We start from the raw sequence: 19,750 nt of genomic DNA on the forward strand, positions 1-19,750 counted from the left end.
AAACAAACACAAAACTCTTCAGCATGCTTCAACATTAATAGCTCAGCTACAACCTTATGGATCTCTGGGTATTTATATTCTAACACATTTCTACACCAGCCACATCACTGTATCTGAGCTTTATCCAGTAGTGCATTAAGTGACATGACTAACATCTGTTGCATATGGTTTATTCTTTCCTCTTCACCCTAGGGATGCACTGGTGTATTTTGTTTCTAGAATTTTCCTCATTTTAGCATATTTGTACATCTGATGACTTCTGAACTGGATGGCTGATTTGACAGATTGGAAGGAATCACAATAGCAATTTTTACAAGCCTTAAGTTGGCAGGCAGGAGATATCTTTTAAGGACTGTAGGAAATAATAAAGAATAAATTTATCTCACAGTAGGCACTAAAGAATGGACATGGTGAGTACTTATAAACGCCTCAATCACAGGAAAAGTTTAAATCGTAGCTTGTATCTTCTTGAAAAGAAGAGTCACTCAGATGTGAGGCTCTAATCTAAATAAAATAGGGCTTTATTACTTCATCTGTTTGAAAGATATTTATTTTTAAAGTGCAACTGCTGTCCTCATGTTGGAGAAGGCAAAATCAAAGCATTTCATGTGTTAAAATTGGGCGATGGTTTTATGGTCTTTTTGGTTCTGTAAATTCATTCCTTGGTCTTTGACAAAACCTACTAAGTGTCGTCTCCTGTTTAGAGAAGCTTTTCCTTCTTACTGGAAGTTGTCTGGACCTGAGGATGAGCTTTGCCTGTGGTTCCTGGGGAAGCATAGCTGCAGGAGGACCTGAGTGAAGGAGGAATGCCCACCTGCTCCACTGTACCGAGCTCACTGGGGAAACACACCTTATGGCAACCTCGAATTGGCAGCTGTAATGTGATACAGGCCGAAGCATGTATGAAACTGCACTACTGACAAAGAAATCATGGAATAGCCCTGGTTTTGTCACTTCTCATGTAATAGCAACATGCAATTTGGAAACATTTAGCATGGATTTCATTGGGCCTGTTCCTTATGCTGTGCCTGTCTGTGTTAGGCACTTTTGTCTTGTCCCCGCTTAAACTTCTGTCCTTTTGTTCTATAGAATCAAGGCTCTTGTGAACAGCCCTCTGTAATAATACATGTTTGTATCTGTTGGTCACCAGATTTCAGAGAATTAGGATGTGAAAGACTGTTAAGTTGCTGTAAGTGTTGTGATAGGGAGTAGGTAGGTAGAGAACAAGCACTCTGTAAATCACAAAAACTGGGGAAAAAGCAGCAATGCAGTAGGCACCAGAGATACCACTGTGGAGAGTGGCCTTGTGAGTCCTCCAGTTGTGGGGAAAACCAATTAATTATATTTTGTATCAAACTCAATAACCAGAAGCAGTGAATCTCTGGGAAAGGAGTCCTCCTTAGGGTTTTTTTTTTTTTGTACACAGCGCTGTTATTAGCTATCACTATATTTATCATAGTGGTGCCTACAGCTCAACTGAAATGGAAGGCCTATTTGTGTTGTGTGCTTAATACAAAAGTGTAACTTTTAAATTCATAATTATCCTCTAATGCAGCTTTCCTCCTTTTCTTAGGAGAAAGGCCAGAGTATAAAGTAATTCTGTTATGGACAGTGCTATGAGTATGTCTTCCAAAGTTTAAACCTTAAGTCTGCAAGTTTCAGTTTTGATTAGCACTGTCATTGTTGCTTTGAAATTCTGAAGTGAGAATCTTGACAGCTTTTAAGAGCTCGGGAGACAAACTACTGTCCCCTCTCTGGGCTCCAGTCTACTGAAAACCATTTAACTTTGGCATTACATGTCGTATTTTGATTGACTCTGGAATCCATAGAAGAATTCTGCTCTCAAGGGGGCCTTTGGAGATTGCCTTCTTCAGCCCTTTGTCAGGACCTTGCATGGTCAGGTTTTGACTTTCTACAGCAGTGGTCTCCAAACTTTTTTGATCATGCACCCCATCAGTAAAGATGTTTTGAGCCAATATGTGTACATTTTTAAATGATATACATATGCTAATCTACTAGTATAGTATGTACACTATAAAGCATACACAAAAAAAAAAGATGAGCTAAAGATGAAAAACACTGTTTTAAAAATATTTTTTCTTTATCAATGACAAAAAATACTTTCTTCCCACACCCCAAGGGATTGTCTTGTGCACATACCCCACTTTGGAGGCCACTGGTCTACAGGATGGAGATTTTTGCAGCCTCTCAGGGCAACCTATGCCAGTGCTATACCACCCTCATTGTGAAGATGTCTTTTTTTCCTTTACAGCTAGACAGAATTTCCAGTGGTGCAGCATGTGCCCATCACTTTTTGTACTTCTGCTGCATGCTTCCAAGAAGAGTTTGATTTAAGGCTCTCAACAAGCATCCTTCAGGTAGTGGTATCCAGCTGGTAGGTGAACGCCTGGCTACTCTAGTGCTCTTAGCTTCTCCTTGTCTTTCATTGGCCTAAGCGCAGTAACAGTCTTTGTGGCATCTGTCTTATACTGGAGAGGAGGAGGTGGCTTGCAAGAGCAAAACTGGATGTAGTATTCCAGATGCTACCTTGTAAATGCTGAGTAGTGGGGAACAAACGCCTCCCTCATCCCATCGGCGGTGCTTCTCTGCTAATACAACCCAGTATGCCGTTAGCCTTCGTTGCTACAAGGATGCATGCTGCTGACTCAAGTTGTTTTACCTTGGTGATCCAGCTGATTTAATGCTGATGTGTTTTTCAGAGACTATTGTTAAGATCATCTGCTAGTCTCTTGGAGGTGGAAACACTGATCTTTAGAGTGTGCAGAGGGAAATGCACTGCCCAATGATCTCAGCCTTACAATATTCCTTAACCCTTAATGAACAATTGACTGAGTAAAAAGCAGAGTTGTATGTCTTGAGAACATGAGAATAATGCCACAGAAACATTGAAGGACCAAATGTGAAGGCATTTAAGGATTGAGTTAAATTGTCATTACAGTTCAGGAAGGCAAACTTGCTTACTGAACTACGGAGTGGAACTCAGTCTTTGAGCCTTAACATCATTTAGCTTTTTACCTTGTTAGCATAGTCCATTCCTTAATGGTTCCCCAGGCATAAGTCTGGAGTCTCTAAACAAATCGTGTCCAGTAAATTTACATGCCTTCTCTTTGTTTCAGCTTTGATAGCCTTCAGAAAAAACTTTCAAAGTCTTTTCAAATTAATGTGATAAGGACAATGAGTAGCAGTTCAGTTGGGGGTAGTGGGGAATAGGTAGGTTGCTACCTAAGTCTCATACAAAGCATTAACCTACCCAGCTTGGTTGAAGTCTCAGGAGACCTTATACTTTAATTGCATCCTAGGACAGACTCAATGCCAATTCTGAAAGAACAGTGTCAGCTGAGTTAGCAATCCTGAATTACACTTTGAATGTCTGCTACTAGTTCAGTATATTCAGTAGCAAGACAAAAAATGAGATAGCTGTTCGTGCAGCAGTTGTTGCTGTGCACGAGTCAGTATAGGTTTCTAAACAACCATGCCTTTAATGCACCACCAGTAGAAAATTACTTCTCAGCTGCTTTTCTGCTTAGCAACAGTGTGTTACCTATCTGTTCACCTAACGTGTCGTCTTCCTTGTCTGGTCCCTTTTAAGATGTCCACAAGAATGGTGTAGTGAGTTGGCCTTAAATAAATCCTTAAATTTATCCCACATGTTATTTTAACCCTTCTGAAAGCTGCTGCATCCATTAGTTTTCAGTGGTGCAGGAAGTCTGACAATAGGATAGAGAATTGTTTGTAGAGGCTCTGCAGGCTGAGCCTTACCTGTTGTCCAAATGCAAGCTGCTTTTCTTGCATCCTTTTTAAGACCTCACTAAATCCGGAGTATATTGGGAAACTAGCTGGAGCTGGAGGACAGTTATATCATCCAGAACAGTTTTATGTGGAGTAAGGCTTAAATTATGATATGCACATACTTTGCTTTCAGTATTTTCCATGTGGAACAATATTTTCAAGAAGTTGTAGTCACTCATACTCCTCTTTTGAACAGGTATCAACAATTTTAAGCCAGCAAACTGGAGACAAAGCTTGTTACATTATTCTAGTAGAGATTGTAGTTATTTGCAGCCAGAGGCAGGGAAAATATCCTCCTTGTTGCTAAGTGAGGTACACCTCTTGATATAACTGATACAGCCTTTTGGGGAGCTTGTGTTTGGCTGTCCACTTCTATTACCCTATCCTTTTCAGAGTCAACTCTTCACAGGATTGAGTTCATTCTTTTTTTGTTTCAGAAAGAATAGCTTTACCTTTATGTATTAAAACCTTTTGTTATGGCTAGCTTTTTATTCATGCTATTTTAGTGGAGTTAAATTACTCAGTCTCTTATCACTGTCATGGTTTGTCATTTCCAGACATCCTTCTGACTTCCTCTTTTTTTTTTCTTTTTTCTTTTTTTTTTTTTCCTTCCTGAGAGCTGGGTTAAAAACAGGTTCTGTAATAAGAAGCCAAGAACTGTTACCTTCCCTTTGTATTGGAAACTCACATGCCTAACAACTCTGTATTTACTGTTAATATTTAAGGGCTGTCTGTCCAGTTTCAATCCATGTAATATCTGTTCTGTGTGTTTTGTTGAAGAGAAATGTTGTGTAATGCCAAATAAGGTTTAAGATTGTTTTTCCAGTTCTCTTATTAGTACCTTTATCAGCAATACTCATCACCAGAAGATTCTCATCAAGTTAATTGGATAAGCTTTTTTCCCATCAATCATACTTGTCCTTTAATTCTTTACAAATAACATCCAGTGTCAACTATTAACTTTTATTTGGTCTCAGATAGCTGTTGGCTAACAGGCCTCAATTGTCCCATTTGCCATTTTACAACAGAGTATTTAATGCAAGACTTGCAGTTTTCTTCCAGACCTCTGAGACTTTCCCAGGACTCGAGTTATTTGCAAGGCTTTTTCAAAGATCTAGGTAGATCTCTTCTTCCAGAAGTCTTGAATGCAAGCTGTGTGGGTCTGCTGGTTTAAAAGCTCTGTTTGTGTACATTTGATATCCTTGCATCCAGTGTGATATAATGGCATTTATTTCCAAGATATGTTTATTGACCCCCTTTTCAAATTCCTGTCTGTCTTTATTTGTCCTCATAGTGCCATAGAAAAGGCACTTCCAACTGATGGACATACCACGTCTCACTGTCTGACCAGATTATGCGCACTAACTTGTACAGATTGCTGCCTCTTGACTACTGAAAGGGAAAAGGCTTTTGATGATACGTGTAGCATAGACCCACATTGGTGTGAAGTTTAAGCCTTTAGTCTTCAAGACTAGTTCAGTGGCATTGCAGGGAAATCTAATACTGTATTGTCAAGAAAGCATTGATTTTTTTTTTTGATTTTTTTTTTTTTTTCCTGGGTTGATTACACAGTCTGACAGGTAGCACTTCTATTATTGTTGTAGAGGGTGTCAGGTATAACACTATACCTAGTACCTCCTGTCAGGGTTTATTGATGAGCAGCGTGCTTCATATCCAGAATAAATCAGACCTTGGATCCAAACATGGAATTTAGCTGTGTCCCAGTTAAGGCACTGAAAGCTGTATACCAAAGGTGGACTACCCACCTAAGCACTCGGGTGCCTGTGGGAACCGATTTTCATACAAATAAGATCATTAAACACCTGTGCAAGAGAATGAAAGAACCTGAGACCAAATATTACCTATGTCCAGAGCTGCTCCTGTCTTGGAATGGCTGAGCAAGTTGTCATGGCAGTCATAATTGAGTCAGTTTGGGTTATGGTTAATTCTCATTGGTATCCAATTTGATAGACGTGTTTATGATTTATGCCTAATAAATGGTGATAGCACTGAGTGCATCATAAGTTATGGATTCAGTCAAAAGTCATTGTGTGTGATAAAGGAGGTTACTGCTTTCTTATATAAGAGACTAGTCATTGGCGTGGGGGCTTGGGAATAATGATCAGGATTCGACTTAAACCTGGGGAAATTCAAGCCAGCTTAGTCTGAGAGTGTGTTGTATTATAGCTTGGAGTATTGAAATTACTTTTCTGTCTGTGACACTGTAGACAGGAGCACAAAATATTGGAGCTGTAAGATCAAGAGATGGCACGAGAGCAAGCCTGGCTGTAGCTGTCGTGGGAGGAGGGATGCCTTGATTCTAACCCCTGCTTCCAGGCTGTGCATTCATTTTGCATTAAACAGTCATTGGATAATATCCTGGGAAGCTTACCATCAAACTTGCTAGCTTGAAAGATGATCCAATTAACTTTCATCAGCCCTCTGCCACCTGCAGAAGTGGTGGGGACTGACTGTAGCCTGGAGGATTTTTTGATGAGTGGGAAAGCTTTTAAAGTAAGGTAGGAATATAAAACTCTGTCCTCATTGCTTGGGAGACTAATTAGTCTGGCTAAGCAGGTATAAATGACTTGGCATAAGTGATGATGAATTCTTAAGTAATCACAGTTAGGTTTCAAAGTCTTTTAACCTAGAGGGATTTTTTTCCCCAACTTTAATCTTTGCAGAGTATACCAGGGAAGTAAATGTAACCTCTAAAATAATTTCAGAATGCTTTTTCTTCCAAGTTCATAGTTTTATAGTAGGACAACCTTCAGCATGGGAATAGCTAAATCATACTGTGTATGTATAGCTGTACGAGAAGCTTATAGTGCTTTGTTAATGCATTTTCTAGAAAATGTGAAGTCTTTGTGTGAGTCTTCTTGTACTGGCAGCACCATATTACAGATTTCAACCCACAGCAGATGTACAACAACATCTGCCTTAGAGAGGCAAACAAGTAAAAGCAGTCAGTTGGGTGGGATGGAGATAGTCTTAGAGAATGCTTCTGAGTAGTAAACCATAACAACAGCTCTTTAAATTAACCAAATATCATCTCTGGAACTTGGTACCACAGTCAGCGTCATTAAGCTGACTTTATCACTCCTTGAATTTTATCGAATATCTCTTCATTTAAAGTAAGTTTTACATGCCGTAACTAGTAAGCGTCTCTGTTTATGAGCAGACAGTATATCTGCATTAGAAGTTTCGAAGTGTTTGTAGAGAGTTTCATTAGCCAGATGATATCAAGGCAAAACTTTAAAAACCTGTAACATTACTGACTGTCGGGCTGTGTAGCTTTAAAATTGTACCTACTTATTCACCAGGCTACTGTAAGCAATGGCTAAGAGAGGCAGTTCTGCTTTAGAAATTCTGTACAAGGTTATTCTCAGATTAATCTTCATATCTATGTTTGATGTTAACCACTGTTTTCAGATGCAAAATGTGATTAACTGGTGGGAACTCTGAAAGTACCATTCACTTCTAGTGAATTCTTTCCATCTGTCTTTTTGTTTTGTTTAGAAATATCAGTTTCTCAATTCTTGTTGATCTAATTTTTTTTTCCTTCAAAAGCCAAGTGTACTGAGTCTGGCTGGGATGGAGTTAAGACCATTACACTAAACCAGTATAACTTAGTGATTTTTTTTTTTTTTACAAAATTAAATACAATTTCAAAAGGAGCTTATTAAACTTGCAATACATATTTCCAGCATGGAAAAGTGGTAATCTTCAGCTTTTCTGGTCTTAATTCTTCCATCCAGTCTCCATATAGCACTAACACACAAAATATCATAAAACACATTGATGATTTGTTAATGTAATTGAAAGGAACGCTCAGCTGAATCTTGCTTTCTGTTATGCTGTTACTTGACACTCATCAGCGTTGAAGTGGATCGCTGCGTTCATGGGCCTTTTGCCTGGGTGGCTTTTTTTCTTGTCATCAGATTTCATGTAACTTTACAGTGTGTGTTAGCAAGGGCTTTTTCATAGTATAGTTATGAGGATTATAACTCTGTGTGCAGGCATTACCTCGTTCGTGTCCGTGTCCCCCCCCCCCCCCCCCCCCCCCAAATTTTTTAGCTGCTGGTAGAACTAGTAAAGGGCCACTGGCTATCAAAATTATACAGCTTTAATTCTGAGTCTAATGCATTTTAAAAGTAAAGAAATGTCAGATTGTGCAGAAGATTTTTTTTTTTTTTTATTATTCATTTGTGTCTCACTTGAACATTTCCTAGTAACTAGTTGTTCCTAAAAATAAGTTTATTATTCATTATAATAATGGAAAAAGTGGGTTGGTGATTTAAAAAAACACCAAACAACCAAAAACAAAACCAAAAAACATGAAACAGTGTCCCAGTTTGTAGATCTCAGGTTTTTATCAGTTTCTTAGAAACAGAAACACTATATATGCAAGTTCCAAGGCAACTGCGCTTTTTTCTTTTTTTTTCTCTTTTTTTTTTTTTTCCCCAGTAGGCATTTTGTCAGCAGTGCCAGTCAAACGTAGACAAAATCTTGGTTTATGATCAAAGTTAAAAGATGTCAGGTTTGTTGGCTACAAGGCTGTGATGTATCTTCTTCCAAGGTTCAGCCGCTAGAGGGGGTCTAAACCTGCCCTCTGTACGAATAAGGCTTGTGCTAACTGGCAAAACACATCTTCAGGTTTACATGATTGCTGGAATGTTGTGGAAACATACTTTCTGAAGGTGTCTAATTTCATAATTTTTATTTTTAAAGTGAGATTGTTTTTAAAGGGTAATTATTCAGAAATATTTATATAGTTTAACCATTTGAGTACCTTTTCTTTGCAGATGATCTTGTGAATTAGTGTATCATCAATGATGGCAGAACATCCACCGTTACTGGATACCACTTCAATTATAAGTAGTGAAATCCCTCTTCTAACTTCCCCTATTGTTAGTGGAGATGGAGCACAACAGGTAAGGAAACTTCAATATCTTTTTTTTTCTTCTTCTAACAGCATCATTGACGTATTGACACTGTAAAAGATAGTAAGCCTTCATCTGGAACAATTTTGTGCAGCTTTGGTCATGCATGTGTTTTAGAGATTGAGATTAAGGTAGAACTGGTGCAGAGAAGAGATTTGTAAGGAGTATGAAGCAGAAAACTTGTCTTATGAAATAACATCTTCATAGAAGGATGGGACCAAACAGCTGCCAAGCTGTCTAGCCATGCTTGAGTCTTAATTTGGAAGCTATATATTTACATTACCACATGACCTTATTAAGGTTAATAAACCTTCCCTTATGGTAGAGCTTACTAGCTCAGGCACAACATGTGCTAACAACTCTATGGCCTCTGGACTGACACTTGCTTACAAGTGGGTATCTTGAATGGTGGGACTTGCTTTTGTTATGTTAGTGTCTGCCTAGACACTTTTTTTTTCGTTTTTGTTTTTTTGTTGTTTGTTTGTTTGTTTAAGACAAAACCAGTCAAGCTGATAGAAAAATTTAGGATTATGATTTCGGAACACTTGGGAAAGGTCAGCTCCAGTGAGGAAGAAGTGTTGGCAAAAATGTATGCATTTGCCGTATCTTTGACCTAGGAAGGATCTTTTAAGCCCCAGATAAGCGCAGTTCTGGAGCAGCTTCCAATGGGATAAAAGGAAAATTAAGTGGTTTGAAGTATCTGAATGGATTGAGAGATCACTGCCTATGACAGCAAGAGACTGGACTTGGTGATCTAGGCAAGTCCCTTATAGTCTGCCATTCCCATGCTTGATCTTTATGCAGAAGAAATAGTTATGTGTCATACAGAGGAATTAATTTGTGGGGTAAAAACACAGAAAAGAGCTCTAAACTGAGGTTGGAGAATGGATTGTAACAGTTCACGAAATAAGGTTTGGGCTGCAGTGAGATCTTCACAATGTGGAGGAAGCTTAAATACAGAGAAAGAGCTGATAAATCTTTTTTAATTAACATATGGGCAGAACATTCTAGAGAAAGGGAGAAACAATATCCAAACTTTCTTTCTCTTCTGTTTCTTCTTTCAAATACTGATGTTTAAAAGTAGTAATCTGTACCATGCAAGAGAAGAACTGTTACTGTTTCCTTACATGTTCTGCTTTGAAATGTCCAATTTTAAAGCCTTGCAAACAAAAAAGAATAAAGTGTGCCTGCGCAAAGTTAAAATGTACCACCACCATTTCTTTTCTTTACCCAATTGTGAATATTCTTTCTTTTTTACTATTGTTGTTTAAAAAAAATCTTGCAGATGTATGACAGAACCCTTGAGGTTGGAAGGGACCTCTGGAGATGATGCAGTTCAGCTTTCCCCCACTCAAAGCAGGGTCAACTAGAGCAGGTCACCCAGGACCACGTCCAGTTGGCTTTTGTGTATCTCTGAGGATAAGGGACTCCACAGCCTCTCTGGCAGTCTGTTCCTCAATATTCAACCCACCCTCACAGTGAAATAATTTTTTATATTTTAGTGGGGTTTCTGTATTTCAGTTTGTGTCCATGGCCTTTTGTCCTTTCACTGGGCACCACTGAGAAGAGTCTGGCTCGGTTTTGTTTATTCACCCTACTTTCAGGTATTCATGCACACTGATAATAAGATCTCCCCTGGTACATCTCTTCTCCAGGCTGAACAGTCCCAGCTCTCTCAGCCTTTCCCCACACGTCAGATGCTCCAGTCCCATCATCATCTTTGTGGCCCTTTGCTGGACTCTCTCCAGTATGTCCATGTCCTTCTTGCACTGGGGAGCCCAGGACTGGACCCAGGACTCCAGATGTCTCACCAGTGTTGGGTAGGTGGAAGGATCACCTTCCTTGACCTACTGGCAATGCTCTTCCTAATGCAACCCAGGATGCTGTTGGCCTTTTTTGACTCGAGGGTGCCTTACTGACTCACATTCAACTTGTCTGCCATTCCTTTTCTGAAAAGCTATTTTCCAGCCAGTCAGCCCCCAGCATGTACTGGTGTATGGGATTATTCTTCATCAGGTACAGGACTTCGTATTTCCCTATGTTGAACTGTAGGAGATTCCTGCTGTCCCATTTCTTCTGCTTGTCAGGGTCCCTCTGGATGGCAGTGCCACTGTCTAGTGCATCAACCACTCCTCCCAACTTTGTATCACTTGCAAACTTGTTGATGGAGCACTCCATCCCATCATCCAGGTCTTTAAAGAAGATAATAAACATTATTTGTTCCACTGTCAACCACTGAGGTAGATGACTAGTGAATGTTCTCCTGCTGGACTTTGCACTGCTGATCACAACCCTTTGAGCCAGTTTTCAGTCCACTTCAGTGCCTCTGTTCAGTCTATACCTCATCAGTTTCTGTGTGAGGATGTTATGCAAGACAGTGTCAAAAGCCTTACTATAGTCCTGATTGATAAACAGTATCAACTGCTCTGCCCTCATTCACCAAACTAGTAATTTCATTGTAGAAGATCATCTAGGTTTGTCAGGCATGATTTCCCCTTTGTGAATCTATGCTGACTACTCATGATTGCCTTTTTATCTTTAATGTGTTTAGAAGTGTCTTCTAGGAAGATTTGCTCGCTCATCTTCCCAGAGCTGAAGGTGGTGTTGACTGGCCTGTAGCTCTCTGGATCCTCCTCCTTGCCCTTTTTTGAAGATTGCAGTGACATTTGCTTTCTTCCAGTCCTTGGGAACCTCCTCTAATCACCATGACCTTTCAAAGATAGTTGAGACTGAGTTACTTGGTTTGCCTTCCCTAAAAATAAAACTATCAAGCTGTGCTGTCAGGCTTACTCCATAATGGTGCAAAATTTTGAGTCGAATATGAGCTTAAATGTTCTTTTGGGGATATTTTTTCATTAACATCATGTCTCTTTTTCTCCTGCCAAGCAAGACTAAAACTGGGAAAAAAGCAAAGAATTTCTTAAAAGAAATGAATTTGTGGGGGTTTCTGTTAATCTTTTTAAGGGAAAAATATCATATATGCTGTCAGTGTCCTTTTCTATTAAAAAAAAAACAAACGCTGCTCATTAAGAATACTGTATAAAGTGGAACTGATAGTGGTAGTGTTTACTTGAAAAAAAGAGAATCTTCAGAAAGCAATGGGCAGATTCTCGGTCATCAGTAAAGTCAGTTTCTTTCTTCATTTCATGATAACTAGCAGTTATACCACAATGTTGTCTACTGTTCTGTGTTCAACGACGTCTAGTGAAAGTTGCGACTTCCATTTTCTGTCCTTCCTTTGCATCTGATACATGACTCATGAAGAATCTGCAGATGCATTTGTGGTAGGAAACTTTACTGGAAACCCTTTTTGCATCTGGTGATTTAAAAGCCATCACTAAGTAGAATATACTTTGTATATCTAAAATATAGGAAATCCAGAATTGCAGGTACTGCTTACTCTGTCAAGGTTGCCCAATTAAGACTTAGGCCACAGAAAGGTCAGACAGGACATTATTTATTTATAAGGGTCTTAAAATTACTTGTTATGTTTGTTTCATATGGTACACTAACGAAAGGGGTGTACACTTTCAAATGAAGTGTGATATATTCAAGTACAACACGTTGTATTTCTAAGCCTTTTTCATATTTTTAAAAATATTTTAACCAGAATATTAGTTCATTGTATTCCTTTTTTCTTCTCGTAACTTTGAAGCTACAAGAAGTGTGAAGACTTTTGCCATCATGATGGAGTTGCTTGTTTTTCTGAAAGTCTCCTATTTGCTTAGCTACAATACACCCATTCGGTAGAGGTTACTTCCTTAAAATATGAAAACTACTTTTCCAGTTTCTTTCATAACAGCATCGTGGTGTTGGATTGCATAATCTGTAACATAATCTGTAGTGCTGACAGAATTTACTTGTGTTCCCACAATCAAAATTCAGAGCTGTTTTGTCCATGTAAATAAATGTGTATATTCTTCTGTCTTCATAGTGTGTAGGTTCGACTATAGCTATTCTAATTAGTTTTAGTCAGTCCTGACTGAAAAAGGTATTGAAAACCTAGTAGAAAATTCTTTATTTAAATATTTTGTTTATATGTTGATATTTCCTAGGTTAGACTAGTTACCTGTATCCTAAACTTGCAAGTTTTTGTTCAGCTGTAATACACCTGAGGATTTTTTTTAATCAGTTTTTCCCTGCTTGCATCTTACGAGAATTAACTGTTATAATTATTGTGACTTATGTTGTGTATATACTGCATAACTGAGTTACCAAATGGATATAGACCATTCAGTACTTTTCTGGAACAGTTCGTATCTTCAAGATAATCTATTTCAAATACTTGAAGTTCTGCTAGCAGATAAATGTGAAATAGCAGTACAAATATTTGAACATGGCAAGATGAAAGGTCATATGCTTCGAATAGTGGAAGCATCTGATCAGGTTAAAGCTGTGACTTTCCACCATGTTTTGAAACAAAACAATCCACAAAGTTAGAGGAGTGTGCATGTTCAGGCAGAAAACACGGGGAGCTTAAACTGTGTGGATGTTCGCATGCTACTCAGCGCTGCCATGGGAGACTGCCTCGTTCTGTGTCCCACAGAACAAGGGACTGCTGTTAGGTTCATGGAACAAAACCGGGGGAAAGGAAAAGCAAAGACCAAGCCCGTTAGGTCCTCCCTCTCTGAACACAGAAGTACTGCTTTTGCACCTTCTCATCACTGTGTTCAACGTGAGTGGGTGATGTACTCCTTATATCTTGGTGGTGAGTAAGGTTGTGGATGAAGTATGGAGAAGATCCATAGGAGTTGATAGAAACCAAGTGACACTGAGAAAACATGGTATGAGAACAGAAGTGCTTGAGGGTTTTTCATGTAAGGGTAACTACTGCAGTGAGGCTTTACTCATTATTGCTGAGGCTGGACAGGAAGGATGAGTTTGATTACGTGAGTCCTGATTTGGTGGGGGGAGGTAAATTCATGATTGAGAGGAAAATGAGGAGGCAAGAGTTCAAACTGCTTTCTGTAGCAGACACTGTGTTTTCCTGATAATAGACTGGTGTTAAATTGTTTTGGAAAGTTTCTACGGCACCCAGTGCTATTCCAAGACAAATCAGTAAATTGTTGACCCAAGGTTGCAGCAGCCCTGGAGTTCTGGACCCCCTCTGCACCTTCCCACTAAAGCCAACAGTTGCAAAGTGAGACATCCCTATATAACCTTGGTGTCCTTTATTACAAAAAGGTAGATAGCACTCTGTAAGTAGCCCAATACCTGTTAACCATTTCCTTCTCTTTGAGGAATGGGACACACAGTGTTTGACCTTCAGTCAGCTTTATTTCTCAGCAAGGTATAGTGATAAAGTAATACTTTTAGCTTGGCAAGCTGGTTGCTTATCCTCCAAACTTATTCAGAAGTTTAGATGCTTAGTGGGATTTCCAAAAATCCCACGATGTCTGTATATAGATATGTAGTATGTGTGTATATATGTGATATGTTTTGTGTATATATATATCACAGAATCGATCAGGCTGGAAGAGACCTCAGGGATCACTGAGTCCAACCATTGCCCTGACATCCATGTCAACTAGACCATGGCACTAAGTGCCATGTCCAGTCTTTTCTTAAACACATCCAGAGATGGTGACTCCACCACTTCCCTGGGCAGCCCATTCCAATGTCTAATGACCCTTTCTGAGAAGAAATGCTTCCTAATGTCCAACCCGAACCTCCCCTGGTGAAGCTTGAGGCCATGTCCTCTTGTCCCATCGCGAGTTGCCTGGGAGAAGAGGCCGACTCCCACTCCACTACAACCTCCCTTCAGGTAGTTGTAGACTGCAATAAGGTTACCTCCGAGCCTCCTCTTCTCCAGGCTAAACAACCCCAGCTCCCTCAGCCATTCCTCATAGGTCAGACCCTCCAGACCCTTCACCAGCTTGGTCTCCCTCCTCTGGACTCGCTCCAACACCTCAACATCTTTCTTGAAGTGCAGGGCCCAGAACTGGACACAGTACTCAAGGTGCGGCCTCACCAGTGCCGAGTACAGAGGGACGATCACTTCCCTAGACCGGCTGGCTACACTATTCCTAATAGAGGCCAGGATGCCATTGGCCTTCTTGGCCACCTGGGCACACTGCTGGCTCATGTTTAGCCGGCTGTCGATCAGCACCCCCAGGTCTCTTTCCGCCGGGCCGCTTTCGAACCACTCTTCCCCCAGCCTGTAGAGCTGCATGGGGTTGTTGTGGCCAAAGTGTAAGACCCAGCACTTGTTCTTGTTGAACCTCATGCCGTTGGTCTCGTCCCATCTGTCTAACCTGTTCAGATCCCTCTGAAGGGCCTTCCTACCCTCCAGCAGATTGACACCGCTAGTGACCGGCCACCAGTTGGACTTTGCCCCATTCACCACCACTCTCTGGGCTCAGCCATCCAGCCAGTTTTTAACCCATTGAAGAGTCCACCCATCTAAGCCCCGGGCAGCCAGTTTGTCTAGGAGGATGCTGTGGGAGATAGTGTCGAATGCGTACTGAAGTCTAGATAGACTACATCCACAGCCCTGCCCTCATCTACTAAGCGGGTCACTTGGTCATACTTTGTAATTTTGTGTGTGTATATATATATATATATACACACACACACAAAGTGACATTTGTCATACTTTGTCATACTTTGTCACTTTGTGTGTATATATGTATATACACACACACACACTGTGCAAATTCTTTGAATTGAAATAGATATTTAGCATCAAATCTACAAGTTAGTATTTCTAAAACCAATTTCTTCTTTAAATATTAAAACTTCTGATCTTGAAGTTGTTGTTAACCTGTTACTACACGAGGAAGTCTTCAGTCAGCAGAGTAACGGTTGGCTGTGAAAACAAAATAATTCTGAGAATCCCCTTTTTTGGCTTTCAGATTGTTTGCATACATGAAGTCACAGCGGAAATATAATGGTGAAGATGTAAACTAGATTACTAAATTCTTTCCCTCAGTTCTGACGCTTCTGTTTCTGAAAGGCATATGGTACATTACCAAGTTCCAGCTTGCTTTGTTTTTGCCTTGCTGCTGAAAAATCAAGCCTGGAACTGCATATGTTTCATGATCTTTTCCTCTACAAGAAAAAAAATCTGTGTTAAAAGTTGTTTAACAACATATACTGTTATAACTGTTCTCACTGCTTTCCATATTGTGCCTTTTCTTTTTTCATATTTCCTTTCTCTGTGTTTTGATTTCCTAGAATACAGAGTACATGCATGGCTGCTTCTGTCTTTTTGGTTGGGTTGGTGTGTTTGTTTTGTTTTGTTTTTTTGTACTACCCCTTTTGCTCTATTGAATTAGCAGATACATCTAACTTTTCCTTTCTGAGATTCATTAAAGTTTGTTTTAGTTGACAATTAGTCCTCTATCCTTCAGTGACTTCATAGCACTGAAGCACTGGAAGCATTGGAACTCTTCTGCGTATAATACTGCAGCACCAGCTTGTGGAAACTGATTATCAAGCTGTATTTTTTTTCCAGGATTGATAGTACGTTTTGTGTAGCAACCATCACTGGAAAATACGTAATCAAACTGGTATGGGACATTCCATATACAAAAAATCTTTTCATAGAAGTTTTTAACTGGTTGATGGCTACAATTTTTAAAAAACACCACCACAAAAAAAAAAAAAAAAGAAAAGCTATGAGGATGTGAGTTTTGATACCTTGTGGTTATTGGATCCTTCCTGAATCTGAGTGAATCGTATTTTTTGGTCAGGAAGAGTGTTTTGTTTTAGTTAAGTGTAAATTCCTTTTTTTTTTTTGTCTTTAAGATCAGAATTTTCTCTTATGTATTTAAACTGTATCCTTGATGGCAGATGCACTGAAAACTTGCTTTAAATTTCACAGAAGCAGCCATCATCCTCAGCAGAAAGTGAGGATTCAAAATTCTTTGGTGTATGGTTATGTATGAATACTATGATGCTTTTGGTTAGCAGAAAGCAGCAGCAGATTTATTGCACAATTTATACTAGCATCCAAATATATTTATTTTAATATTTGCTGTCTGAAAATAAATGTAGAAACAAGAGTGAAGGCTGTGTAGTTCATAGCCTTTCCTACTTGTATTTGGTATGACAATTCACGGAATGAAGTATCCTCATAAAATTTCTCTGAGTAATCTTCCTCTTTCTCTCTAAAATGTCTGTTTTCATTTGCGTGATATGAATCCCAGATTAGTTTTGGTCTCTGATACAGTAGATTCCTCCCAAGACACCTGAGGCAAGATTTCCCCTGTTGAATGAATCTCTTCAGAAACTGACATTTGGGAGAATTGGATGACATGGGAAAATCAGATTTAAAGTCAGTTAGTCACTGTAGGTTGCTAATATAGTCAATGGGGAGAAATAAGCATGTCCGGAAGATGATATCTTTAATGATTTAGGAAGGTGACTAAAGGTCTGTATGGGTTTTTTTTAATGAGGTGAGGAGGTGCAAGTTGTCTGGAGCTGTAAGCATTGAGGTAGCCCAGTTCCTCTCTGCAGTTCTGTTGCAAGTGGGCCCAGTTCCTGAGTCTGCGTGCTCCTCTATCAGTAAGGTCTGGAAGGGTACAGTTATGTCTGAGCAGTGTCCTGGACTCAGGCATGTTCCTTGGTTCCCTTCTTTCCTCTTCTCTGTGCTGTGGGACACTTAATGCTGAATAAGCCAGGACCTGAATGCCAGAGTCCAAGACCTACGAAATCACCCTTATTTCTTACATACATTTCCTCAGAAGACAGCTGTTGTAATCTCTCTGTAAGTTGTGAAAAAAGGTAACTGCTTTGCAAAATCATATTTTTAACTACAGAATCTCCACTCTTAAAATATGTGAGAATTACACACTTAGCGAACAAGTAATCTGAAGTACATCCCCTGCTAGCTGAAGCCTGTTTTTTTCCCTAGAAGCATTTCTTTACTGAAAGGGTGGTCAAACCCTGGAACAGGCTTCCTAGGGAGGTGGTCGATGCCCCAAGCCTGTCAGTGTTGAAGAGGTGTTTGGACAATGCCCTTAACAACATGCTTTAACTTTTGGTCAGCCCTGAATTGGTCAGGCAGTTGGACAAGACGATCATAGTAGGTCCCTTCCAGCTGAAGTGGTCTATTCTGTTCTATTCCCTGGTGATTGAGAGGTTTCTCTATTTATAACTGGGCAAAGTCCATCTAACCCCCTGTGTGATGCAGAATTATACGCTTTACAGAGTGGCCAGAATGACAGGCTCCAGTAAGAGACAGACTCGGCTTTACACACCATAGCAAAAATGGTCCTTGGCTCTAATTTTTCTCACTTTCTTTTTGAAGTAGAGGAGAAAATATTTGGGAAAGGACTGGGGTTGTAGAGATTTCTCCCACCAAGCCCTTGGTCCAGTACTGACTTGAGCCTTCCCAACCTGATCAAATTGAGGATGTAGCCTTTAATTTCTCTTCCAGCTCAGGTTCGTGTTGTCACACAGTGTTCTGATATACAGTGATATCCAGATTTGCACAAAGCTGGGTGTGTAGGGAGCTTTATCGGGGGGAAAAAAGGCTACTTTAGAAGTGCTATTGAAACTCCTAGCATTCTGATTTTTTTAAATGAAATGCTATTTTGAATAACTAGAGAATACATTTCTTCCTTTGGCACTTCCTTTTGTGCTCTATTTAAGGTAGAAATGTTAAAGACACGTCCATCGGTCTTAAATATTGTGGGCTTTTAACTTGCTGTATCACCAAACAGGAATCTGAGCTGTCAGAAGCAATGTTGGGAAACATAAAATTCTATTCTAGTCCATATACTTTCTAAACCAATGTCTTATATGTTTCTTAAATCTCCTAAACTCTTCAGAAACTGAATGTCCAAATTCAGTTTCAGCTTGCTTATTTATATTTTTCTCTTGTTACAATTGCATTGCAGGAAGGGGATTGTTTTTAAAGGTTATTTATTACAAATTTTGATTGAGTTGTTCAGCGGAGTTCTTTAAAAAAGGAGAAGGTGGTACCTTTTTTTTCCCACCTATCACTTCAGCCTTTGATTCAACTATATGAATTACAGAATACTGCACAGGCAGAGTGAGCTCAGCTGCTGCATGCTTGGTGAAGATCTCCATCAGTAACCTGCTGTTCATGGCACTTACTGGTTGTAGGGGAGAGAAATAGAGTGTCTGTCCTGGTTGCTGGGTCCTCTTTTTATACTTGAGAAGGGTGAAGGAAGTCAGGACAAGGGCTGAAAGGGCTCTGCCTCAGCCTACAGAGGGAGAATCTATTGTAGCTTTATGACCTTTCTGAAATAATGTGTTCAGCTGTTAGGCCAAAGGTTGATCATGACTGCTTTATAATGTTGGATACTGTTTCTTGGTGAATGCCTAACTGGTTGCACACACTTTCAGACATATCCAGATACTACTGACAAAGAAATTCTTTTAAGTAAAGTGCCATTGACTTGCGTCATCATTAGCAAATGTTAACTGTCCACCTCATATTGTTCATCTTGGCTAGCCTTCATAATGTTTGTAAGATTCTTTTTTTTTTTTTTTTTTAATTTATCACTATGTATTATATGGGAGGAAAATACTAGCAAAACTCTCTAACAATGGCACAACTGTTCAGCTTGTTTCAAACGTGTGCTAACCAGCAAACTAATTCTTCCCTTCTCAGCATTAAGATCTTCAAAACAGATTCAGAGAGACTGCAAATAGGCAGCCTTCAGAAGTATTTTTTTTTGTATAGGGAAACACCAAATAATACCTATTGGACATGAAGTATTTTACATGGCAACTGCTGGTACAGCTTGCAGTCAAAGTGCAGGAATTGCAAAGTACATACAGTTGAATTAGAGCTGGAAAGTCTTCAGTTTTGATGCTCAATGAAGTAATTGCAAGGGTGTTTTGATTCCACAAGTGTTGTGAAAACAGGATTATTACAGGAAGAAAAGATTTTTTTACTATTATTATTTTAAATACAACATCTAAAAAACTGTTGTGAATCAGATATATCTTCAGAGTGCCTGGCTTTCTTTTTTTACAATGCCACATGTAACATTTTTACAGCACTTTTAGGGTTTTTTTTA

General features: G+C 39.4%; 1 protein-coding gene across 4 annotated transcripts in view; it reads left to right on the forward strand.

The window, feature by feature from the left end:
* FNDC3A (fibronectin type III domain containing 3A) overlaps window positions 1-19,750 on the forward strand; it is a 139,427-nt gene that overhangs the window by 14,274 nt on the left and 105,403 nt on the right. For 3 of the 4 annotated variants that reach the window (XM_068419543.1, XM_068419558.1, XM_068419549.1), the window contains exon 2: window positions 8,616-8,744. In XM_068419543.1, the coding sequence (XP_068275644.1) occupies window positions 8,643-8,744 (102 nt within the window). In that variant the 5' untranslated portion in view covers window positions 8,616-8,642. Of the gene's footprint in view, window positions 1-8,615; window positions 8,745-19,750 lie in introns of those variants that run through there. The other variant, XM_068419568.1, reaches the window with a different exon arrangement.

This window comes from Nyctibius grandis, chromosome 2 (genome assembly GCF_013368605.1).
Source record: "Nyctibius grandis isolate bNycGra1 chromosome 2, bNycGra1.pri, whole genome shotgun sequence".
In the NCBI taxonomy this organism is placed as follows: domain Eukaryota; kingdom Metazoa; phylum Chordata; class Aves; order Nyctibiiformes; family Nyctibiidae; genus Nyctibius; species Nyctibius grandis.